This window comes from Lissotriton vulgaris, chromosome 7 (genome assembly GCF_964263255.1).
Source record: "Lissotriton vulgaris chromosome 7, aLisVul1.2, whole genome shotgun sequence".
NCBI classification, from domain to species: Eukaryota; Metazoa; Chordata; class Amphibia; order Caudata; family Salamandridae; genus Lissotriton; species Lissotriton vulgaris.
In genome coordinates this window covers 606,746,230-606,770,537 of record NC_141695.1, presented here as the reverse complement: position 1 = coordinate 606,770,537, position 24,308 = coordinate 606,746,230, and the positions used below count along the sequence as shown (strand labels likewise).

General features: G+C 45.6%; 1 protein-coding gene across 2 annotated transcripts in view; it reads left to right on the top strand.

Moving 5' to 3' along the window:
• Positions 1-15,925: 15,925 nt before the first annotated feature.
• Positions 15,926-24,308, top strand: part of SAP30BP (SAP30 binding protein) — a 323,666-nt gene continuing 315,283 nt past the window's right edge. For both annotated transcript variants that reach the window (XM_086930746.1, XM_086930745.1), the window contains exon 1: positions 15,926-16,099. In XM_086930746.1, the coding sequence (XP_086786872.1) occupies positions 15,943-16,099 (157 nt within the window). In that variant the 5' untranslated portion in view covers positions 15,926-15,942. The remainder of the gene's footprint in view (positions 16,100-24,308) is intronic.

The following is a 24,308-nucleotide window of genomic DNA, read 5'->3' as shown; positions in this document are numbered from 1 at the left end:
CCTTCCTCCCTCCCCATAAAAGAGGTGTCTTTACCGTACGTGCAGCGGACGGGCGCAGCGGGCGCGCCGTTTGCGCGCCAAAGGCGCGCCTAAGGCAAGCCCGTCTTCGCCCGTCCTCGCCAAGTCATCGCCTCTCGCCAGTCCCCCTGGCCTTATTCCATCAACACCCCTTCATTACGACAGGGAGCAACTACTTGCCTGGAACCCCGGACGGTCCTGCGCAAACATTACAGGTACGCCTGGTCTCACTTGCCTTCAATGTCAAAATTGTGATTTTACTACCGCTAACCCCCACACCATTCGACAGCTACTAGAACCTGTCAATACCACCCCCATTACGATTCTCCATCTCAACGTTAGGTCACTACCCAAACACCACCTTGAGGTCAATACCCTCATTCTGGACGAAAATCCTGACATCCTCTTCCTCTGTGAAACCTGGTTACGGGATGGCACCTCTGCCATACCCAACCTTACACTACCAGACGACTACCTTATGTCAACCATCAATAGGGATGGAAGAGGAGGTGGCATCGCCATAATTTATAAGAAATTGTTTTCTTGTTCTTTCGTCAAGGAAGTACTGCCCGACTGTGAAAGCGCCCACTTTAAAATCACTATAAATCCGAACTTCACTGTGTCGGGCCTCTACATCTATCGCCCACCTGGCCCCGCTTCAAAATTTATTGAGGCTCTCCTTCAGACAGCAACCTCTCTTATAACAAAAAACTCAAACTTTACCATTCTAGGCGATCTCAACCTTCACTTTGACCTGCTAAACGACGTTACGATCAAAAATCTTCTTGCAGATCTCTCTGCACTGCAACTCAACTCTCTTATTTTTACTCCAACGCACCTAGCTGGCCACATTTTAGACCCAGTATTCACAAACATGGAGAAACTTACATCAGAGACACCCGTACCGATGGGATGGACAGATCACTACCTTATAAAACTGTCCATATTAGTCAATAAAAGCAGGCACAAAACCGCATCGACCCGTCGTCTAAAAAGACCATGGCACAAACTGTCACGCAGTGACCTTCATACCACCCTTGGGGAATTCCACCATGACACCGATTCTGACGTCAACGCTAACTATAGCGCGTTCCATGATTGGATCACGGGAGGGCTAGATGCCCTCATTCCAGCAAAATGGTCGAAAGGACGTAACTCCCCATCCAACCCTTGGTATAATGACACCCTCAAAAACATGCGCAAAGACTGTAAAAGAGCGGAGCGCCTTTGGAGAAGGGATTATAACAACAAAGATAAATCCAACTATCTACTAAAACAAAAAACGTACCATAAAGCCATCCGTGCTGCGCGAACTGCCGTCTATGCTGACAAAATCGAATCTAGTCCCACTTCTGCCAAGGAAGTTTTTAAACTTATTCAAGAACTTCAGAGCGGCAAATCCCCCTTCCCTAATATCTCCTCCGCACAACAATGCGAAGATCTTGCTAGGTTTTTTGTCGACAAGGTACAGAAAATATATACTTCTTTTCCTCAGCACTCCCCCAGCCCTACCAACAGCCTTTCTCCTCCTTCCAACTATTCTACCTTGACTCACATCCCGGAAATTTCCGGTGATTACCTCATCAAACTTTGCCAAAAAGTTAAATCTGGTTCACCAGCTGACCCCATGCGCCCGGCTCAATTTTTAGAGTCACTCAACTTCTTTCTACCCCCACTCACCTCTATGTTGAACCTCTCCTTTACCTCAGCGAGTGTACCATCTGCCTGGAAACAAGCGTGGGTTTCACCCATCATCAAGAAACCCACCCTAGACCCATCGAAACCGGAGAATTTTCGACCAATCTCCCTGCTCCCATGGCTGTCTAAACTCGCTGAGGCACATGTGAACAGCACTCTATCTCAGCACATGGTAAATAATATCATCCTGGACCCATCCCAAAATGGGTTCAGACCAGGCCATAGTACTGAGTCTGCTCTCCTGGCCACCACAGAGCACCTCCGAACGATTTTAGATGCCGGTCAAAGTGCTGCGCTGATTCTTCTCGACCTCAGCGCGGCCTTTGATACGGTATCCCATGACATCCTTCTCAATCGTTTGGAAACATTTGGAGTATCTGACCATGCTTTCAATCAGTGACACTTATAAAGCGCGCTACATACCCGTAGGGTCTCAAGGCGCTGGGGGGGGGGGGGGGGGGGGGGTGCCGCTACTGCTCGAACAGCCAGGTCTTCAGCTTCTTCCTGAAGGAGAGGTGGTCTTGGGTCAGGCGCAGGTCGGGAGGGAGGGAGTTCCAGGTCTTGGCGGCCAGGTAGGAGAAGGACCTTCCTCCTGTAGTCGCTCTTCGGATGCGGGGGACGGCGGCGAGGGCGTGGTTGGCTGATCGGAGGTGGCGTTTGGGAGCGTAGAAGTTGATCCGGCTGTTGAGGTAGCTCGGGCCTTGGTCGTGTAGGGCTTTGTGTGCGTGGGTGAGGAGGCGGAAGGTGATTCTTTTGTTGACGGGGAGCCAGTGAAGGTCTCTCAGATGTCCGGTGATGTGGCTGGTTCGTGGGATGTCGAGGATGAGTCTGGCTGAGGCGTTCTGGATCCGCTGGAGTCTCTTCTGGATCTTGGCGGTGGTACCGGCGTAGAGGGCGTTGCCGTAGTCCAGTCGGCTGGTGACGAGGGCCTGGGTGACGGTCTTCCTGGTCTCGGTGGGGATCCACCAGAAGATCTTCCGTAGCATGCGTAGGATGTTGAAGCATGCCGAGGAGACGTTGTTGACTTGCCTGGTCATGGAGAGGGAGGAGTCCAAGATGAAGCCCAGGTTGCGTGCATGGTCTGTCGGTTTGGGTGCGGTGCCCAGGGCGGGAGGCCACCAGGAGTCGTCCCAGGCGGAGGGTGAAGAGCCCAAGATGAGGACCTCCGTCTTGTCGGAGTTCAGTTTCAGGCGGCTGGTCGTTATCCACTCGGCCACCTCTTTCATCCCTTCGTGCAGGTTGGCTCTGGCGGAGGCGGGGTCGTTGGTCAGGGAGAGGATCAGCTGGGTGTCGTCGGCGTAGGAGATTATGCTGAGGTTGTGTTTGCGTACGATGGCCGCGAGGGGGCTCATGTAGACGTTGAAGAGGGTGGGGCTCAGAGATGATCCTTGAGGGACGCCGCAGATGACTTCGGAGGCCTCTGACTTGTACGGTGGTAGGCGGACTCTCTGTGTTCTTCCGTCGAGGAAGGAGATGATCCATTCCAGCGCCTTGTCCTGGATTCCGATGTTGCTGAGGCGCTGTACTAGGGTGCGGTGGCAGACCGTGTCGAATGCCGCGGAGAGGTCTAGGAGGATGAGGGCCGCTGTTTCTCCATTGTCCATCAGGGCTGGGATGTCATCGGTGGCGGCGATGAGGGCGGTCTCGGTGCTGTGATTGGCTCGGAAGCCGGACTGTGAGGGGTCGAGGGATCCGTTCGTCTCGAGGAAGGCGGCCATCTGCTTGTTGACGGTCTTCTCGATGACTTTGGCTGGAAACGGGAGGAGCGAGATGGGGCGGTAGTTCTTGAGGTCGGTGGGGTCCGCTGTTGGTTTCTTGAGTAGAGCGCTGAGTTCGGCGTGTTTCCAGCTCTCAGGGAAGATGGCGGTGTCGAAGGATGTGTTGATGATGTCTCGCAGGTGGGGTGCGATGACAGTGTCGGCCTTGTTGAAGACGTGGTGAGGGCAGGGGTCGGTCGGTGATCCGGAGTGGATGGAGTTCATCGTGCGGATGGTGTCTTCGGTGCTGATCGGGGTCCAGGCGTGGAGGGTGGTGGTGGGGGGTGGTTGTTCGGTCATGGTGTGCGTTGGTTGGTTGTTGAAGCTGTTGTGTATGTCTGTGATCTTGTTGTGGAAGTATGAAGCGAGGGAGTTGCAGAGGTCTTGCGATGGGGTGATGTCGTTGTTTCCTGCGCTGGGGTTGGAAAGCTCTTTCACGATGTTGAAGAGTTCCTTGCAGTTGTGTGCGTTGTTGTCCAACCGGTCCTTGAATGCTGTTTTCTTGGCGGTGCGGATCAGCTGGTGGTGCTTCCGGGTGGCAAGCTTGAAGGAGGTCCTGTTGTCCGGTGTCGGTTCCCTTCTCCAGACTTTCTCGAGGGCTCGGCAGTTCTTCTTGGAGCTCTTGAGTTCGTCGGTGAACCACGGGGCTTTCTTGCTGCCGGGTCTGCTGGGCGGGGTCCTCAGCGGGGCGAACTCATCCGCGCAGATGCTGATCCACTTCGTGAGGTTGTCGGCGGCCTGGCTGGGGTTCGCTGAGCTGGCAGGAGGGTGCTGGCTCAGGGAGGTGGCGAGCTGGTCTGCTGTGATATTGTTCCAGCTTCTGCGGGTGGCCTGTTGCTGGTGGTGGTGGGTCGTCGTTCTCTTGAAGGTGAAGTGGACGCAGCTGTGGTCCGTCCATTGAAGCTCTGTGGCGTGGCTGAAGTCGATGTCTGTGCTGGAAGAGAAGACTGCGTCGAGTGTGTGTCCGGCGAGGTGGGTGGGGGTGGACACCAGTTGCTTGAGTCCAAGATTGGCGAGGTTGTCGAGCAGGGTGCTGGTGTTGCGGTCGTTGTTGTTCTCCAGATGGAAGTTGAGCATGCTTTGGATTGGTTCCGATCTTTTCTCAAAGACAGATCCTTTCGGGTCTCTGCTCCCCCCTTTCTATCCAAACCCCACCCTATTGCACAGGGAGTTCCGCAGGGCTCTGCGTTGAGCCTATCCCTTTTTAATCTTTACGTCCAGCCTTTGGCGGCAGTGGCCAAAGAGTGGGGCCTGACATTAGTGTCGTACGCCGACGTAACACAGCTGGCCATCGCACTTACAGAAGCTCCTTCCATCTCTTCCTCCAGTTTTAAAAACGGTCTCTCCGCGGTTGCCCAATGGATGACAAATAACTGTCTACAGCTCAATGCTGGTAAAACAGAGGTGTTACTCCTTGGCAAAAACACCAGCCTCTGGAATGAGCACTGGTGGCCGTCCTCCCTAGGCACCATCCCATCTCCCAAATCCCTAGTGAAAAACCTAGGAGTTTGGATGGATGCCTCACTCAACTTTCAGGCCCACACCAAAAAAGTTGCTGGCACCTGTATCGGCCTGCTGAGGAGTCTTAGCCACATACTAGGCTTCTTCGACGCCAAGACTCGCCAACTTATCATTCAAGCCACCATCCTTTCGCGTCTTGACTACGCCAATGTTCTCCTTCTTGGCGCCAACAAAAGTGAGGTAGCACGACTCCAACGCGTGCAAAACTCTGCGGCTAGAACTCTAGTCGGCCTCCCCCGCAGATGTTCAGCCAGAGCGACCATCCAAAAACTACACTGGCTACCCGTCAACTCCAGAATTAAATTCAAGACCCTCATCATGACCTTCAAAATCATCAAACTGGATACCCCCCCACTGCTTCGACCACTCCTCACCCCCTACACGCCGTCACGTAACCTGCGATCTTCAAACCAAAACCTCCTATGCGTTCCACGCATAAAACTCTGCCGCATGGGCGGCCGCTCCTTTAGGTTTCTTGGAGCTAAACTATGGAACAGTCTGCCGCAATACATCCGCTCCATAGAAAGCCTGCCGGCGTTCCGGAAAGCAATTAAAACGTACCTATTCCCTCTTCCCTAATTCCCTCCCATCCTTTCCCGCTCAGGCCAGGGTCTGTGGTTCTTAGCGCCGGGACGCCTCATTGCTGGGGCAGCTGTTTGCGCTCTACCAAAGCAATAGAATAGAATAGAATAGAATAGAATAGAATAATACTCAGTGTTGTGTCATACTCTTTTAAGGATGTTTTTCTAATTTCAGGGTATGGTGTGAGCCCAGCAGGGTTCGCAGTCTGATAGGCAGACTGCAACTTGCCAGACAAGAAGGGAGCTATATATTGACTCCATCTTTCCTGGGGCCAAGTAGCAGTTGTCGCTACTCTTTCAAAGTTCACAAAAACATAGTCAGGGTCACCCCCTCCCTGGAACTTCTGTAGCACTGAGCTGGGGATATTTGGGTGAACTCATGCTGTGGAGATGGCATCTGTCAGGCACAAAATGGCAGTGTCCTGTATTTGTTGGTTTGTTCTTTAAGGGCGGTCTGAAATGCCTCCCTCTCTTTCTGTGTACTCTGGTTCTGTTGTTCTACTATTAGGTGCATATGTCTTTGGCTTTCTTATAACTGAGTGATCATGGCCTCCATGGTGATGGGTTGGGTCATGGCAGGCTTAAATTAGCCAAATCCCACTTCTGACACCACTGTGATCACTCAGTCATATATGACGCTCAGGCGGAGAGTGGTGCTAGTATATGTTTATTGGCTCAAAAAGGTAATATGATGGGGCACAGTCCAGGGAGGGGTGTCTCTACACCTCAAATGGGGAAATAATTGTCTTAGCGGTGCCAGTTCCCTCACTGTACATCTGTGTGTCTCCTTTTCTCCAGGGTTCCTGGTACTGAACAGTTGTTTCCTGCTTCTTCTTGTCTCATCAGAAGAAGGGGACTGACATACATCCCTCAAAGTAAGCAAATTAAAAAAGGTCAGGCGTCTGTGTCTTATTCATGTACACACATTAGCCCTTCACCATCACCCAGAGGTGTCGTCGTGCTTTTCCATGCGGCATGCTCTATACACCAGTTTGTGTGACAAAACCTACTTGTGCCCCAACGTCCACCTACCAAGCATAAGGAAATTCAGGAAGGGCACTTGCCTTGAGCCAGGGCCCTCCAGCGTCGTGGCAGAGGAAGTTGCACTGCCCTTCTCTCCTCCGGGACGGCTTGACCGGATGGCAGTGCCTTTCAGCATCATTTCTCTTGGTCCTTTGGTTTACTGGTCCTCAACACTTCCTGCCAGCTCCCTGGGGCCTCTTTCTCCTCCCTGCTGCGTCGGCGTATCTACTCTTGACTCGACAGTCGCTGTCGGCCCTCCATGGTACGTTTCTCCTTCTTGCCGTCCTCCGTGTTCGCTCCTACCCGCATCTGGTGTTCTCTCTCTCCTGTTGCTGCTTCCGCTTTCTTGACAAGTCTGCATTGTTAGAAGTTGGCCTGGCATATGCTGTCCACTATTCTAGTAGGCACCTTGCACCAGTCCAAATGAACCTTATTGATGGTAGGTTTAAAGACAACCTATATAGAAAGCTATCCTAGTAGTAGCTGTGGCTAAATCCTGAATGAATGTATGTAAAGCAGCTTGTTTTATCAGTCTATAATCTCTTGAATGAACAAATGAAAGGAGAACCACACCAGATATATATATATATAAAATATATGTATTTATTCTAAACACATCCCTCTAATCTCTTTATGAGGCTAGAGGCAAAAGTACATAAAGTAAACTTATTTAGCACACAGTATATTAGCACAATATATGATTAGCCCTAGGGGAGTTACAAACCATATACTAAGAAAGTGGTATAAGAACCACGACTAACATAGATACAAGGACTAGAGCCTTTAGAACCACTGGGGCCACCAGGTATCACCCAAGGTAGTGAAATAGGGGACCCACGGGGGACATGTGCAGTGTCTAAATACAGCTACAAATCACCATTAACTTCTATGGGGAGAGTAGCGGTTGGAAAATTACGGATAAAGGACACTTAGAAGAGGACTTGGCGCAAAGCCCTTTAGAACTAGGCAGTTCTAGAGTCAATACCCATGGGAGCACTGGAGTACGCAAATTACCTCACCCAGGGAAGCCGGGTGCATAGGTGTCTTTTGGTGTCAGGTTTCGTCATCGTTTTCAATGGCGATCTGCTGCAAAGTGCAGCTAGCGAGCAAGTTAAAAGTGTCAAGGTGGATCCAAGAGTGGATCGAAGATCTAAAGAACCTGAAAGCAGAGTTGACAGAGTCTGGGTCACTAGCCAGTGACCAGGAAGGCGAGGAGAAGATGCCAAAAAATGTCGGGTGATTTCAGGTGAAGTAGGTGAAGCTTGACTCTTCAGCCAGGAGGTGTCGAGGACAACCAAGCGCTGGATTTGAGCTGTCCCATGAAGGATGTCGCGTGCTGCAGTGTTAGTTTCTGGATTGGACCCAACAAGCCTTGGCAACAGCAACCCACACAAAAAGCAAAGATTGGCTTTGGTGCAGACCAGCAAGGTCTGAGGGACTCACCCTTTAGGGGAGAGTCAGGGCACATCTGGAGAAATCAGGAAAGACCGAGAATCAGAAGAGTTACCTTTATGGGAACCCACCAATCGACGGACCAGGGATCGCGAAAGAGCCTTGAGCGGAAATGCTAGAAGCGGGCCCACGGAACACTCATGGAGTGTAGGCCCACAATCTTTGGTACAAATGACGCTCCGATCTTGGACTACAAGTAGTCCAATGCACAACCTTGGGAAAGCTCGGTAAGTTGATGCACTTGCGAATGTGCACTGTGTCCAGGGGTTTCGGTTCCACTTCACTTGTGAGGGCTGCGGGTCTCAGCTTCGCAGGGATCTCTTGACGGCCTCTTAGAAGTCTGGAAGTCTGAGTCCTGTGTCACAAATCCTTCGGGATCCGGCGGGAGCCTCGGAATTGCAGACCAGCAAGATGCTTCTTTGTTGCCTGTTTGAACAGGGGAGTCACTCCTTGACCCCAAGGGAGATTCTTCCATCTTCTAGTCAAAATAGAATGTTGAAGTGTCAGTATATATGTTGCAGAGTTTCGTCCAGGGTAATCTGAAGTCCTAAGAATGGGGTTCCTATACTTATACTAAGTTTAGGGGTTGGACTTACTCTAGGGTCCCACCTACGGGAGGACCCAGGGTGGAGGTGGTTACACCCCTTCCCCTTTGTCCAGTTCCGCGCCAGAGCAGGGGTTGAGTGCCCCTGCAACCAGTTTGAACTTGGGTAAGCACAGGGACACCAAGTGTGCCCCCAGCACTGTCTGAAAAGCATTCTCTGAATGCACCCACCCAGCCCCAATACACTAAAGCCTGTCTGGGAGGTGGTTACACCTCTCTGTGACAGGAAACCTATTGTCCAGTCCTCGCCTGCCGGAGTTTCGTCCAGCAGCAGGAGGTCAGACTTGTGTCTGTGGCTGCATCATCCATTTTGTGATGCTGGGGCTCTTTTAAACTATTACCGGTTAGGTAAGTGTGTACATGTCTTCTCCCTCTAAAAGAGTAGAATTCTACCCCCACCGCTAGAACTGGCGGAGGAGGGGGTTAGGATTCCAAAGTGTTTGACACCAAACACAACATGTTTCCATGCAGGCATTCCAAAGTTAGCATTAACAGCGAGGTTATAATGCACTTAAGAGTATATGGTCTGGCTGTATCACAGAACAGCTACAGAGAAGTGATTCCGAAAGCTGCAGAGGGGTCCTGCTCATGCATGGGCACCCTCTCACACAAAGCCAAGCACTCTGCTTTCAGGATTGTCAAGCCCTACCATAGGAGTGACTAATAGGTGTCTATGTGTCAGTGATATAAGGTAGATATAGGTAACCTATATCTTAGTAAGGGGTGCATGCACCACCTTACCCAGGCTGCAGTAGCAGACCTGTGGTGCCATTTTGGAAGGCTTCCCAGGGGTGGCATAATACATGCTTCAGCCCCTGAAAGGCCTCTGGGGTAACTATGCCCTTAGTACCTAAGGTACCATATGCTAGGGACTCACAAGGGTAACCCAGTAATCAATCTGGAGTGTACCTAATGTACATGCAATCAATTTAAAGAGGAAAGCCAATAGGCCGGGCCCTGATTAGCAGGGATCCCAGACAAACTAAGTCAAAAAACACCAGAAAAAAAGTGGGGGCAACCATGTAGTCAGATTCCACCTTCCTACATGCATCACGTTTCCTGAGGCTGCTAGAGCGCCGCTCTCACTTTCCTGATGCCATACCTCCGCCACCATGTTAGAAATCCCGCCCGGGAGAGGCGCAGGATTACACTGGCATTCCAGTGAGCCAAAGAGATTTAAATCAAGATCGTGATGTAATACGAACAACGCGAGCGTATAGAGTGACGAGTTCCTGGAATTCGCGTAGCACATCAATGTTAAGCACCACATCACACATACGGCCATGTAAAGCAGCCATCTTGAAAATTGCCAAACTCAGTCACAAGCAACATCGAAGCTCCGATTCGAATTGGAAACAGGAATTGTTGAAAACACTTTACGGTACAAGTGTTTTTTTTTCACAAGGATGTTTGCAGCATTTACTATTTCCGAGCGCAGGAAGTTGGCACATTTAAAGTAAGGTACTTTATATTATTATTTTTTTTTCAAGAAATATATTTCAAGACCTTCTCTTTCTTAAGTTATATTCAAACTTTGGACTCCGTCATGTCAACGGCAAGCACAGCTGTTGGGAATGTAGGTGGAACATTCATGCATCTGAACTCACTGAAGGAATTTTTGTCAACACCAGAGGAGCCTTTAGTCTCATGGAATGGCTGGAAAGAATATATCCTTACTTATATTGACAATTTAGAAGACCTTATTGGGGTATTTCACCTTAAAGAAAGAAAAGAATTCTTATGTATTGTTTGGGACCTGAAGGGTTAACTATTTACAATGAATTACAAAAACCTGAGGGAGAGGGTGGTGATATTGATCAGGTTTTAAGGATGTAATTTTAGATCTTGACAATCATTTCCCCCCCTTTGTTTGCATTGCTGTTACTAGACATGCTTTCTTCCAGTGAAAACAAGAGAAGAACGAAAATATTGAGGAATATGTCTCAGCTCTTAAAACGTTAACTAGTAAATGCAGATTTGCACAACTGCATGATGAACTCATACGTGATCAAGTGGGTATGTATACGAAGAACAAGATCATGCAGAACAGATTATGGGTGGAGGGAGAAGGTAGTCTTAAAGATATTGTCACTGTGGTGAAAAAAACAGAACTATCTGAAAAATGTGCTAAAGGTACATCATCACAAGATAAAAAGGATAGTTATGTGGTAGTAAACATTTCTGATAGCAAAATTGGGCAAAAGAATACTCGTAGTAGTTATAATAAGACAGAAAAAAGGGGATAGTATAGATTTCAAAAGGAATGGCAAATTGGAATGTTACAGATGTGGAGGTTTTGCACAATCGCCGAAGTATGAAAAGTGTCCTGCAAAATAAGCCTAATGCTGAGAATGTGGTATTGTAGGACATTATGCTAGAGTATGTAAAAGGAAATCAAGAAAAAAAATCTAGTTCTAAAGTTGCTTGTGTGCAAGATGGTGAGGAGGAGAGTTACTCTAGTACGAGTGAGGAGGAGATAAAGGGAAGGTACAATAAAAAAAGTAGTTCTGAACATCACTGATTTGGGTTCCATTAAGCAACTATTTATTTATTTATAATGTTTTATATAGGGCGAACAAGATCCCGATGGATATCAAAGTGCTTTACAATAGGATTGGAGGAAGGACATAGATGCAAAATCAACATCAAGTAGGAGTAGAAAACAGGAATGATCGCATATTCAGTTGCACAAAAAAAGAACCAGAACCATAACAAATTATAGTCCAATGGATGTAAGAACAATGGCTTCAAGCAGGTGTACCTAGCCCAATTAGGGTAAGAATTTTTTCATAAAGAATTTGATGTTGATGCAGAACCCTCAGATTTGTTTTTGTGGTTTAGAGTCATACATGTTGTAAGTGTAGTGCCTACAACCTGAAAGCATAAACGTTGTTAGCAAACAGTGAGCATTGAAAAAAGGACACATTTTGCAAAGTTTGATAACCTAACAAAAGTAGTTACTTAGGGCCAGATGTATCAAAGGGTTTTACCCATTTTGTGTTTATGGGAAAATGTGTTCATACATATGGCCCATAGATACTAATGTATCCATTGTTGTGTAGCAGAAAGGTGTCTCACATATGCGCAGACATCACCAATATGTCAAGTATCTTTGGGTTGTATCACTGTACAACTTGCAGTAGATTTAGGATCCCCGTACACTAGCATTACTCAGGATTTCTGGGAAAAACATTTTGTCAAGAATATTGGTAGTTGGTTGGAACCGACTGACATCTCACCTGAAAGTTACACTGGGGAGAAAATCGATGAACTAAGTTACAGGGTCTTAGTGTTTTGATTTACAAAAAGGCATGCAATGGGAAAATTATACATTCCAAAAGAGGGACCGTCTGTTTTGGGGTGGAAAGATCATAAAAGTCTTAAAATAATTTTAGATCCAAACAGTGAAGAACAGTTACTGATTTCATATGAGGGGGAAGACACAAAAAATGGGTACTACAGGATTTTCCCACGGTTTTTGCAGGAAAGATGGGAAAGCTCATCGGTTCACCCATCAGATACAACTCTAGGAAAGGCGGTTCCCGAAATACGTGAAGCATGAAATATTCCGGTCATAGTTAGCGAGGAAGTAAAAACTGAGTTGGAGAAATTGTTGAAAGCTAATGTGATCGAGCCTGTGGAAACTTCAGAATGGGTTTCTCCATTGCTCGTAGCCCGAAAATCTAATGGTAATGTATGTGTGTGGACTTGACAATATTTTAGTTGACAAATTTCTCCTACCCAGAATTGATGAAATGTTGTCTTTAACTCTACAGGCAAAGTGATCACCACTTTAGGCTTGTCTGCGGCATACCATCAGGTAGTTTTGGAAACTAAAAGTAGACATCTTACAACGTTCTGTACACCATTTGGATGTTATAGATTCAAACGCATGCCTTTTGGTTTGGCCTCAGCCACAGATGTGTTTCAAAGGCTGATGTCAAAACTTCTTAGTCATATTCCAGAGGTCACCTTTTTCCAAAATGACATCTTGGTCATGGATAAGAACAAAAAAACACCATGATGTTATTCTTAGAAACGTACTTGCAATTCTGAGGGATAATGGATTTTTGGCTGAGGGAATTAATTGCAATTTTGCAGAAAAAATGGTTACTTAATAAGGACATGAAATCTGTGACAGTGGTATTAGACCAAAAAGCAAGCTGGTTGATGCTATTGTAAATGATGATGATGACACACAAAGTTTATTTAGACCATAGTCTATAAACCATACATTGAACAATGGATCGCATATCGTGATAAGACATTTAAAACCACAATTCATTTTACACATTTACAGCACTTGTAAAACCATAAGCATACAATATTTAAAACCACAGTTCATTTTATACAATTGCACTACTTATGAGAACCATACACATAAAATTGGGATACTCTATAATTTTTAAACTCTCCCATTCTCCTTTGTTGCCTCCGTTACATATTCTCGTGTTGCTTTCAGAAATTTACCCAACGCAATTGTAGTATCCAAAGAAGACATTTCTGTGAGGAGGTCAATAGCATCAGCCCGTGAGGACACCACTGTAAAAGTAATTTGGAGGGTGAGTCAAGAGTCTTTTGGGAAGTGAGAGAGGAACTAAATGTAGATGAGGATTCTGTGTGCAGAGGTGAGAAAATGATTCCACCAAAAGAAATGTATAAAGAATCATTTGCATTGGACATGAAGTACATTCAGGCATTACACGTACTAACAGAAACATAAAATCATTGTATTAGTGGCCAAGAGTGGACATGTATATTGAACGGTTTGTACGAACTTGTGTGGAGTGTAAGTGTTCAGATAAGTCTCAGAAAACATTGTATCCGCCCATTTCGTCGTTGGGTTGCCCTAAGTTACCCTGGGAAGAAGTCGCATTAGACATCATGGGACCGATCACATGGCAAGACAGCTCTTGCAGTTATGTTTTGGTGTTTGTAGATTTGTTTTCTAGATGGATGGAGTTAGACGTTGTATGCAAAGTGGACACCAGTACAGTGATTACGTTTCTTGAAGAAATCTTCATAAGAGAAGGCTTTCCTGAATCCATTTTAACTGATATTGGAGTGCAATTCAAGTCAGAGCAGATGAAAAGGTTTGTACAAGTACTTGGCATTGAACAAAAATGTACAGCACTGTACCATCCATGGGGTAATTTTGTTGTGGAGGGAGTGAACAGAGTACTGAAGGGCATAATACAGTTAGCTGGTAAAGAAAACAAAGATTGGGAGGATTAATTGAAGAAGATGCTATGGTCTTTTAGGGTAACTGCTCATGACACTGTTGGAGAGAGCCAGTTTGGTCTAATGAGAGGAAGGATTATTCATTGCAAAATTAACCCGGGATGGATGGGAAGAAGTAAGACATGTTAATGGGATAGTGAGGATGTACGAAAATGTATCTTAGCATCTCAAGACAAGAACAAAATGTATGTTGATACCAAGCACAATACTAAGGAGATGTGTTTGGAAGAAGGACAATTGGTCAGGGTCAAATGTGGAAAAAAGTGGGGAAAGGAGGACATAGCCAGTTCTCTGGACCCAAAAGGGTGGTGAAAGTCATGAGGAACACCATAAGATTAGAAGATGGTATTGCTCACCACATGAGTCGCATTTCTGTGGCTCGTCAAGGCGTGATAGGGGAAGCAAAAAATGTGAAGGTGAAAGAAAGGTGCAATTTGAAGCTTTACCTAATGTGGAAAGAAAGAATGTTGGCTTACCTGTAAAGGCATAAGAAAACAACAGGAGAGACAGGGAATTTAAGGAACACTCTCTCAGTCCCCAATTTCAAGTAAGCAATCAACAAAAGAGAGGTTATATGTGTGTCTTGAGCCACAGTGACAGAGCCATGTAAATAGCAAAATTATCAGCCCAATTTGGGAGGATAAGAAGGCCCTCACACACCGACCTAGTCAGTGTCATGCTTCATCATAGGGCCCCACCTCGGAGGCCGAGTGCCTCCTCGGTGTGCTACGACGCCAGGAGACTGCGGAGCAGGTTAGTGATAAGGCGTGCAGTGAGGTAAATTAATAAAACGTGACTAAGGGTATCTCAAAAATATTTTATTAGTAGATCCCTATAGCACAATTAAAACTTAAACTATGTGTGTGAATTTATACGAATCGTCGGGGTCCGGTTGTGAGGAGAAGCTAGGTGCAAATGCGGGCAGCGAACGCTGAGGGCGATGTGCCAGGGACGTTCCTACCCCCCTCCCGAGACCCATGGTGCATTTAGCGCCTGATTTTAAAGTGCAGATAATATCCTAATTAGGATTGTGGGGACAGGGCATTTTTCCCTTCCTTACGTTTATCTTTTGCACTTTTTTCACTTATTTTTGTATTTTCACTTTCACGTCCTCTGGTCAGGGTGGACGATTAGAGAGTCCATACCGCCGGGGTTACATTTAGTCCTGATGAATGCCTAGGTAAATTCATACCAATACAAAGGCTGAAACATGTTGACTGATTATTGATTACTGAATTAAACCAATTCATTACTTTGGCTATAAATTCACACACATAGTTTAAGTTTTAATTGTGCTATAGGGATCTACTAATAAAATATTTTTGAGATACCCTTAGTCACGTTTTATTATTAGACACACATGTAACCTCTCTTTTGTTGATTGCTTACCTGTAAAGGCACCATCAAAAAACTTAAACAGGTGTGTTAGCGAGCAAGGTTTTGAGTTAGCAAGAGAAACAGTTGTTGCAGAAAGGTCTGGCAGGGTGATTAAAACTCCTAAGGGGTTAGAAGATTTTGTGTGTGGGTGAGAGGCTCTCTTGTTTTTCAATTGTTATTGAACATATTTATATCGTTCCTTCCATGTATTTCTGTTAACACGCAATTTATGTATTTTACTTTTTGTGTTTCATTTGTTTAAGGAAGGGGTAGGTGTAGTAATTAGGTTGTATTACTAGATGTGTGGAGGGAATCTAGCATGTTTACCATTTAATGCTGCTTTATGGAATGGGTATTTATAAAGGGGGTTGGAATGTGTTGCCTCGTTCTGGTGGAGTTCGTGTTGCTCCTGTGGGCATCCTTGTATTGCCGATTTACCTTAGCAATAAAGAAGGAAATCATACTTCTGTGTCTGAGCGCCTTCCTACATGCCTCTTGTAAGATGGCCGCCGCTCTCTGACACTGCAGCGTGTGTCACTAAGTTACAAGCTCACTTCTATTGGTGCTCGGTTTGTCTTGGGGCGGGTAACATTGAAACATTGCCAAGATGACGACACCTTGGTGCTTCCTTGTTGGGGAGCGAACGTCATCAGGGTGCGCAACGGAGGCAATGATGGAGGGCCGCACAAACGTGTTATCAACTCTTGCTGTCTATGACGGAGACTCGGAAGCAGAGTCTGGTGGTGGCGACGACGATGAACCGCTCGAGGCTAGGGTGGACGAGGAGCCGGTGGTTGAAGAGGAGCCCCCGGCTGAGCGAACACCAGGTTAGGACTCTTTGAGATGGTGATGTACTGGGTAAGATGTGTCAGGCGAGGCTCAGAGTACCGCGAGCAGAGGGTTTATGATGTAGGAGTCCGACCCGTGCGGAAACGCTAAGCAGCGGAGACGGTGATGGTGAGGAGTATATAAGTGGGGAAAGTGGAATGTAAAAGTGAGTAGATTATTTTCTCTCAAATTCTGGGGCACAATACTGTGACTTGAATCCTCTCAAGTCACATTTACCTTTTCAAGAGGGATCTTTTTCCGTTCAGAAGCGACGAGAATAACTAGTCTAGAGCATCCTTTGGACGTGAAGTCGACGAAGGGCACTTTGATTGAGCACGTCGTACAGACTTCACGGCTCTTCACATGTTCTATTTGGTGTTGTGCAGTGAAGTAATGTTATGCTATTGGTCTCTTGATAAATGGAGTTCTAAGAAGACCGGGCTTTGATTGCGCCAAGTTCTACATAATGCCAGGTTTTGAGTTGTCCATGTATGCTTATTTTTTAATTCAATCAAAGCCTGTATATGAAGAGGCTTCATTTATGTAAGTTCTATAGGTGTTCTGTTTACGGGCTCTGTTAAGACCAGCGTTTACTTCTTGTCAAGGCTCCGAATTTGACTGTATTGTCATAGTGCCAAAATTCTAGTTACTGCAGAGTTTTGCATATTGTAATTATAAATTGTATTTATACATCGCTTACAACCTATTGCGAGGCGCTGAAGCGTTTTGTGGCGATTAGCACGCTACTCCTGAATTTAAATTTAGAGCAGAGGTCTTCAAACTTTTGGATGCCGAGACCCCCCTGTCAATATTTTCAGGCGTAAGGACCCCCTCCTGACAAAAATTTCTAAACCCCGTGTGGGTGACAAGAGTACCCAAGTGTCTGCACGGTGAGCGATGCAACAGTGTGAGAGTAGGGTAAAAGGAGTGATTTCAGGGTGAGTGAGATGACCATATGAATTTGGGTTCGGCTGTAAGTGCAGAGTGGGACGAATTAATGCATGGTTAGTGATGGCCTTGTTTGAGTTAGCTACAGATTGAGTAGTGAGGGGGGACAGGTGAGTGAAGTGTTACATGAGTGCAGGGTGAGTAGTGTGCTCATGTGACTGCAAGGTGAGCTAAAGGGTGAACAGTGCAAGCGCATTGTTAGTGCAGAGGGATCACTGTGAGTGCAGGATGAGCGGGTGAATGTTGTGAGTGCATGGTGATCAGTGTGAGTGCATTGTGATCACTGTGAGTGCAGGGTGAGCGGGTTAATGTGAGTGCATGGTCAGTGTGAGTGCATTGTGATTGTTGTGAGTGCATGGTGATCAGTGTGAGCGCATTGTATTGTATTGTATTGTATTGTAATTTGTAAAGCGCGGTTGCTGCCCGACGGGCGTCCAAGCGCTAGAATGCAGAGAGCAGAGCTAGGGGGGGCAGCGGAGAATGAGATTAGATGGGCCTAACAATTGTGATTGTTGTGAGTGCATTGTGATTGTTGTGAGTGCATTGTGATTGTTGTGAGTGCATTGTGATTGTTGTGAGTGCATTGTGATCAGTGTGAGTGCATTGTGATTGTTGTGAGTGCATTGTGATCAGTGTGAGTGCATTGTGATCAGTGTGAGTGCATTGTGATCAGTGTGAGTGCAGGGTGAGCGTGAAAGTGAAGGCGAGAATGAGTAGTGAGTTGTCTGAATGCAGGGTGTTTACCCAGAAACTTAAAGCGTAGGGTTTCAGATATAAGTTAAACTATTGCTATAATGGCATTAATCAGGGATCGAGGGTGGAGGATATAAATAATGTGCTGATACAGCTCATTATTTTGATGGCCCAGAAATAAGCAGACACCTAAAGCTGTATTTTTAGCACTTATCTGTGAATACTTAGAACAACAAATATAAATAGAAAGCACTTTTAATTGTGTTCTAGGGCTACCTCAATGATCCATGACTGATAATTAAAGAGAACAAAGACAGAAAAGTCACATAGCTAATTAATACATACTTTTTTATTTATAACTCTATTTAATGTCAAGAGCAGGTCTGCGGGCTCTTTAAACACATGGGAGGCATTTTTCTTTTGGCTACCCAACTTTATATTTATTTTCATTAAATGCATTCTCACACTACAGCAGTAAGTGTGAAAATACAAATGTATGGAATAGGCAGAGTGGGGGCCCAGGGGGTACTGGAACCATTAAAAAAACTAAGTCTAGGTAACCAGTAAACAATGGCATGTAAATATGCAAATGGTCTTTAAAGACCTGTGAAAAGTTCAGGCGGCTGGAGATAAGACTCCAGACACCTCCCAGCCGAGCCCCCAGCAGCGCGAACTGTACTGCAGCAGCCCGGGCTGAGAAACACTACGGGGAACGAGGGGGGCTGAAGCTATGGGCCTCGGCAGAAGTGTGAAGGGAATGCGCGACCCCCTTGCTATCACTCAACGGCCCCCCTGGGGATCGCGCCCCACAGTTTGAAGACCCCTGATTTAGAGGCTGATAGTAGATTAGTCATTTTTTTGCTTCGTGCATTAGTTTATAGGTGTCTGCTTTTGATCCTTTTTGTGTTAGCGATAGGCATGTTCCATCCCACTGTCAATTGATTATCTATTTTTTGACAAGCAATCTATGTTTGTAATAGTGAAAAGCGAATGATCGAACAGGTTTGACCATGCAAAGATCAGGAGGATGGGCAAAATCATCTCAAATTGCTCAAATCAGACCCCCCAGGATATAGCGGCATGGATTAGCAAATTTAGCGGCACAAATATGGAAATTTAGCGGCACAAATATGGAAATTTTGCGGCATTTTTGCGGCACTTTATTTTAGTCATAATCATTCATTTTCAACTTTAAAACAATGGAAACTGTTTTAGCAGAGTATTCCACTTTGAAATAGGCCCTGATGTGATGTTATTTCCTGTGATGTCCCTTCCACGAACCCCTAGCATTTTAGTGAATTGACGCCCATGTTCTAGTTGCTGCCAAGACCTGGAACGACCTCCCCCCCCCCCCCCCCCCCCCCCCAGTTCTCTACAGCCCCCTCGCATGCTAGACGTCAGTAAGAGACTGAAGACCTGGCTTTTCAATAGAGACCATGTGCCCAGATACCCCTACGGGTGACAGTGTTGCGGTTTACAAATGCTGTTTGACTGTAACTATCAGACCACATATTTGAATTCAGTCTTCGGTTAACCTAGCCTATATTCACCTACTGTGAACAGATGCAGGATCAGTCTGTCTAGAAGAGCAACCAGGAGTGTGCGGCTTTAAGGGGGAATTATTCTACTCCTTTTTAAAAAAAAAAAAATATTTCCATTAAAATGGTTGATGTGACAGGTGTCGTCCCTCCTACCTTCCTGAAGCCTGTTTGCTTGACTTTCTATCTCACTGGAGTAGAATTTAGGGTGTTGTGTCTGACGTCGAGAGGATGTGATAAGTCAGTTCATCATAAAAATGTCAGACCTGTACTTGAATCTACTCTCCCCCACTGGACCAATTTGTGTGACCCGTGGCAAATCACATCCACCCGTTTCTCAACTCCTTTATCCGCCAAACACTACAAAGGCTTAGAAGCAGGCTAAACGCCAGGTAGCCATACACTTCATATCATTTCATATCCTGGATGGATTATTTTGATCATTAGACTTCACTTAGTGTGCCCTACTTGAACCTTTTAGGCAGGAGTGTTGCGAAAAGGCTTAGAATCCTGCAGGAGCCGCTGCACCACAAGAGAGCTGGAATGTGTGATGCAAACAGAACCAGCTTTTCTGACCGTGGCTATCTATCCCTGGCTTTGACCAGGTGCAGGATTGAATGGTTGAGGTAAATATTTCAAGGTGATCGGTGGGATGATGAACTCCTAAAAGCAGAACTGCAGATCCAGGTTAATTTACAGAATGCATGCTCAGATTTCTATACGTTTTCCCCCTGGTCATAAGTAAAGCAGGAGTCCAAGGCTGGTAAAAAACACAATTTTAAAAGAAAAACTAGTAAAAATAGTAGTGCTATTTAAGTCCATGCTCAACAGCTGAGCACTGCTTCTGGTGCCACCATTCCTCGCAAGGGTCAGAATCCTTTAAATGTTGGTCCTTAAATAAGCTGTCAAATTTTGCTTAGCGTGCAAGTTTGCTGTTTTTCAGTCTTTAGATAAGCCTAGTTACATATCAATGTCTGATCAAAGCTGCTATGTCGTGTACAAACCAAACAACAAACTAACTTTGACCTGCACTTGTGCTGGCTGTCCATGTAGGTACTTCTTTCTTATTGACTGACCTCCTCTGGTGTAACCGTAAAGCGGACCTTTTTTGTCATGAATCTTTACCTTCATTACCAAGAATCGGTCTCCAAGCTAAGGTGATCACGCTACTTCCGAGGTGCCAATTCTTAGGGTCTCATGTGCAGGGGTGTAACGCTCACTTCATGCATCCAAATTTAATAGCGCTGGGGTACTCTTAGAAGCAGCTGGCTGTTTTACAGAACTGTATCATTAATGTATTAAAATTTTCAGCCTCTCCTCTATTTTATGAGTCTGGCTATAGTGCCGCTTGGGGTGCCCCGTGCTGGATTTATTTTCCCTCCTTTCATGCGCCACGTGCCTGGTGCTCCCTCCTCTATTGCTGCGTCCTCAGGTCACAGTCTCTTCCTTGGGAGGGGCTTCCCGGCCCCGAAGGCCAGCATTCCTGGCGCAGATGCCAGCCTGGGCCATAGGCTGTCAGGGGCTGGCTCTGCCATGGAGATGTTGATGCCCTGTAAGCGGATTTTTTCAAAAGTGCCGATTTCGCGGGAACTTTTGTAAAAATGCCGCGATTATTTACAAAAGTGCCGATTTTGCGGGCACTTTTGTCAAAATCGCAGCATTTTTTTCAAAAGTGCCGATTTCGCTGCAAATTGCGAAATCCTGGAGGGTCTGTCAAATGAAGACAGAGATAAATAATAGAACACTGCCATGTTTCCAGCGGCTGAACGTATTATTATACATATCAGTGTCATTCTAGGCAGCAAGCGAGAACGTTCAGATGCCCCCTCCACCCCATGTGTTGAGGATGACTGGGTGAACACATCTGTATCGCCGTAATCCAAGTCCACCAGCCATGCACTAGAATTTATTCATGATGATTGGTTAGGGTATCTCTGTCTAACTCAACAAAGTATTTCAATGATGGTTTCGGGGCTCATACCATCACTTCCAAGTTCGGTCATAAGGATGAGAAGCGATAGTTTGTATAAGTCTGGTTACCTCAGCTGTGCTGTTAATGAAAATGGGATTGGTGGTTAAACTTTTTTTATCAGGAGTGGATTCTAACGAGAAACAATATTTGTACATCCGTAGTTATACCACCTGTAACTATTGTTGGAGCAACGGCCCACTGACTGCTCCACCTACTTGACAGAAGTGAGGTTAATTCGAATTTCATAGTTTACATTCTTTTTTTTTAAACCTGCTTTTTTTAACCTGTTGCATTTGTGCCTGTTTAACCAACTACAATTTAAATCCATGGGGCAGACTTTATCACACCTGGTGATCACTGGCTACAATACACTCTAAGAAACATACTTATCATTGCGACCCTGTGCAAACAGGTGTTTGAGATGGGTCAACTGACTAGGCCACTCAAATAAGGCATGTGTAGAGTTATTTCGAGAGGCAGTGATTGGCATATTGTAGCTGACAGACCCAAGTATACTGAGGATAACAGACTTGAAGGCTTCCTCCATGGATTATTAGAAAATATAATTGGTTCAGCTACAGTTAATCTACTACTATGAACATGACCGACTCTCAGGAAAATGTAGTTATAGGAATTCTAGCAACTTTCAGAAAGTTGTTACTTTACAGTGAAATTAGTGACTCTGGCTACACAACATAGTACTTTTCATAACTATATTGCTCCTGCACGCCCCTGGGTAACACTTCTCAGATTCGCAGGGCTGCACAACTCACAAAGTATGTGTTAGTGACTTCCCATCTGCTCTACGCCCTAGGAGTTGTTGCGCGATCCAAGGGCTGTGAACAGAAAATGTGAGGGTAAACGGGTGGGTCTGTCCTGCGTGTGAAGATAGTCAAGGAAGTTATGTGTTATAACAGTGAGAAAAGAAAATGTGAACTCCAGTTGGTGTTGATGTCTCAGAGAGATTAGAGTATGATAGAACAGTAAGCCTCAGTTGGGAAGAACTCACAACATCCAAAAACATTAATCCTTTGAGTGGGTCTAGTGTTTGGCTCGAGGGTCAGCAATACCGAGCAAAAGATGAGGACTCCAAGGCAGACGTGACAGCAAATCGAACCATCGGGTCACAGGTCTCAACAGTGTAGCAGTTGTAGATCAGGTGGGATTCGGCATAAAATAATGGCTCAAAGCTGTTACTCTTGGTAAGGGTGTACTCTTTTGTATGAGGTAGTAAGGCTCATGAGAACGCGCCACCAGGCCCTAAATATTGGATGAGGAATGGAATAGTGGCATAAAGGCCTGTTCCCCAGTCTGTGGGGAGGTCGTCCGTTTAACCCTGTGAACGGAACCCCTCTCTAAGAGGCGACCCTTTGTGTGTGGGGGCATTAAACAAGGTAGGGACGATATGCCCCTATAAAAGTCATGTGAAAGGTGGTGCCTCTCAACCACTAGGAAGAGGCGGAGGCTACCACTCGCATGCTAGTTGCTTTTCAATGGAGGGGTAAGCACAGGGAGATCCGCTGTGGTGGAACCGTGGACTTTCTTTATGTAAAGAAAAGATTGTGCTTAGGATGTGGAGACCCTGGGGGTATCTGTAAATGGACTTTTACCAGTGGAGAGCTTGGTGTAATGAGGGAATACGCAACACAGACTTACTGCTTTCCCGCTCTCTTACTGTACACTAGGGTAGGATGGGCTTTGCCAGGTGGGGTGCTGTGGCTCTAAAATACTCTTAAGGTTGAGTTTGGGTCTGCGTGAGTGTGTGCATATGCCAGATATCTGATTGCTATGATTCCCTTTCATAATTTTGTTTCTGAGGAAGAGTCTTGTAGACTAAACACATTTAGCTTTAGAAAATGATACTGGATGTAAACCTAAAATATACTTGCTGTTGTGGATACTGATTATAGTCTGACTTTTTCCACTTGACCACATTGTGTAATCTATTCTTATTAAAAAATGTCAAGAATTGTCATTTATGCATGTTGTAAATAAATGTACAATATTAAATCTTGCATGATGAGTCAGCAAAAGTGTGACCTTTTTTGAGAGGTTTTTTAAGTTGCCAATATTTTTGTATATTTTATTATTTGAAAGTAATTGCTGATCTTGAATGAAGTCACCTAGAGCCATTGCTTGCAGGAAATGTGTGTGATGTTTGTGGTTTTCAGAGAATGGCATGGCTTCCTGGAATGTGGTTAGCTATCTGATTAATCCAGGGGTCTCCAAACCGGTCCTGGAGGGCTGGATCCATGCCAGATTTTTAAAATTACTACATGTATCTCAATGGGGATATCCCAAAAATCTGGCATGGATCCGGCCCTCCAGGACCGGTTTGGAGACCCCTGGGGTTCACTGCTAAAACTGTATAGGTTACAGGGAAAGTATATCTGTTAATTAAACTGTGTCTGCATAGCTGCAAAAAGTCAGTGTAGGAGCACTGTAGAAACTGAAGATGTAGAAGAAAGCAGACTTTACTTTTCAACCTTCACAGGTGTTGTGTATGTCGAGGAGATTCAAACTTCTACAGTAAACTCATTGACCTTAATTCTTCATCCCTGAACAGCAGACTTCACACTTCTGCCTCTAGTATCAGCTGCCACCCTCAGTACAAATCCTTCCAACCTTCCCATACATTCCTTCAATGACATCATCCTCAGTGTGGTAACTCAGAATGTTTAGATCACAACACACACCTTTCCCCTAACAAATATATTTCTATTGACATATTATCTAACTTTATTCTAAAATATAGTCCTTTAATTTTACAGGAAGGTTAATTAGACGCCTGGCTCAACTTAAAAACCCTTGACGGACGCCTTCTGCACTGAATTCAGAATTTTACTCACAATTTGTTCTCTCCCACTTACGGTTTTCATGAAGATCAAAGACTCCATCCTCTTCCAATTGACTTCCTTCGCTCACCATTCTAACTCTATAAACATACCATCACTCTCATTGTTCATTCACTCTCAGCATAGATTTGATCTGAATTGTAGTCTATGACAATATCAGAGTAGTTGCATCTAGAAAGACTGCTAAAATGCTGACCCTTTC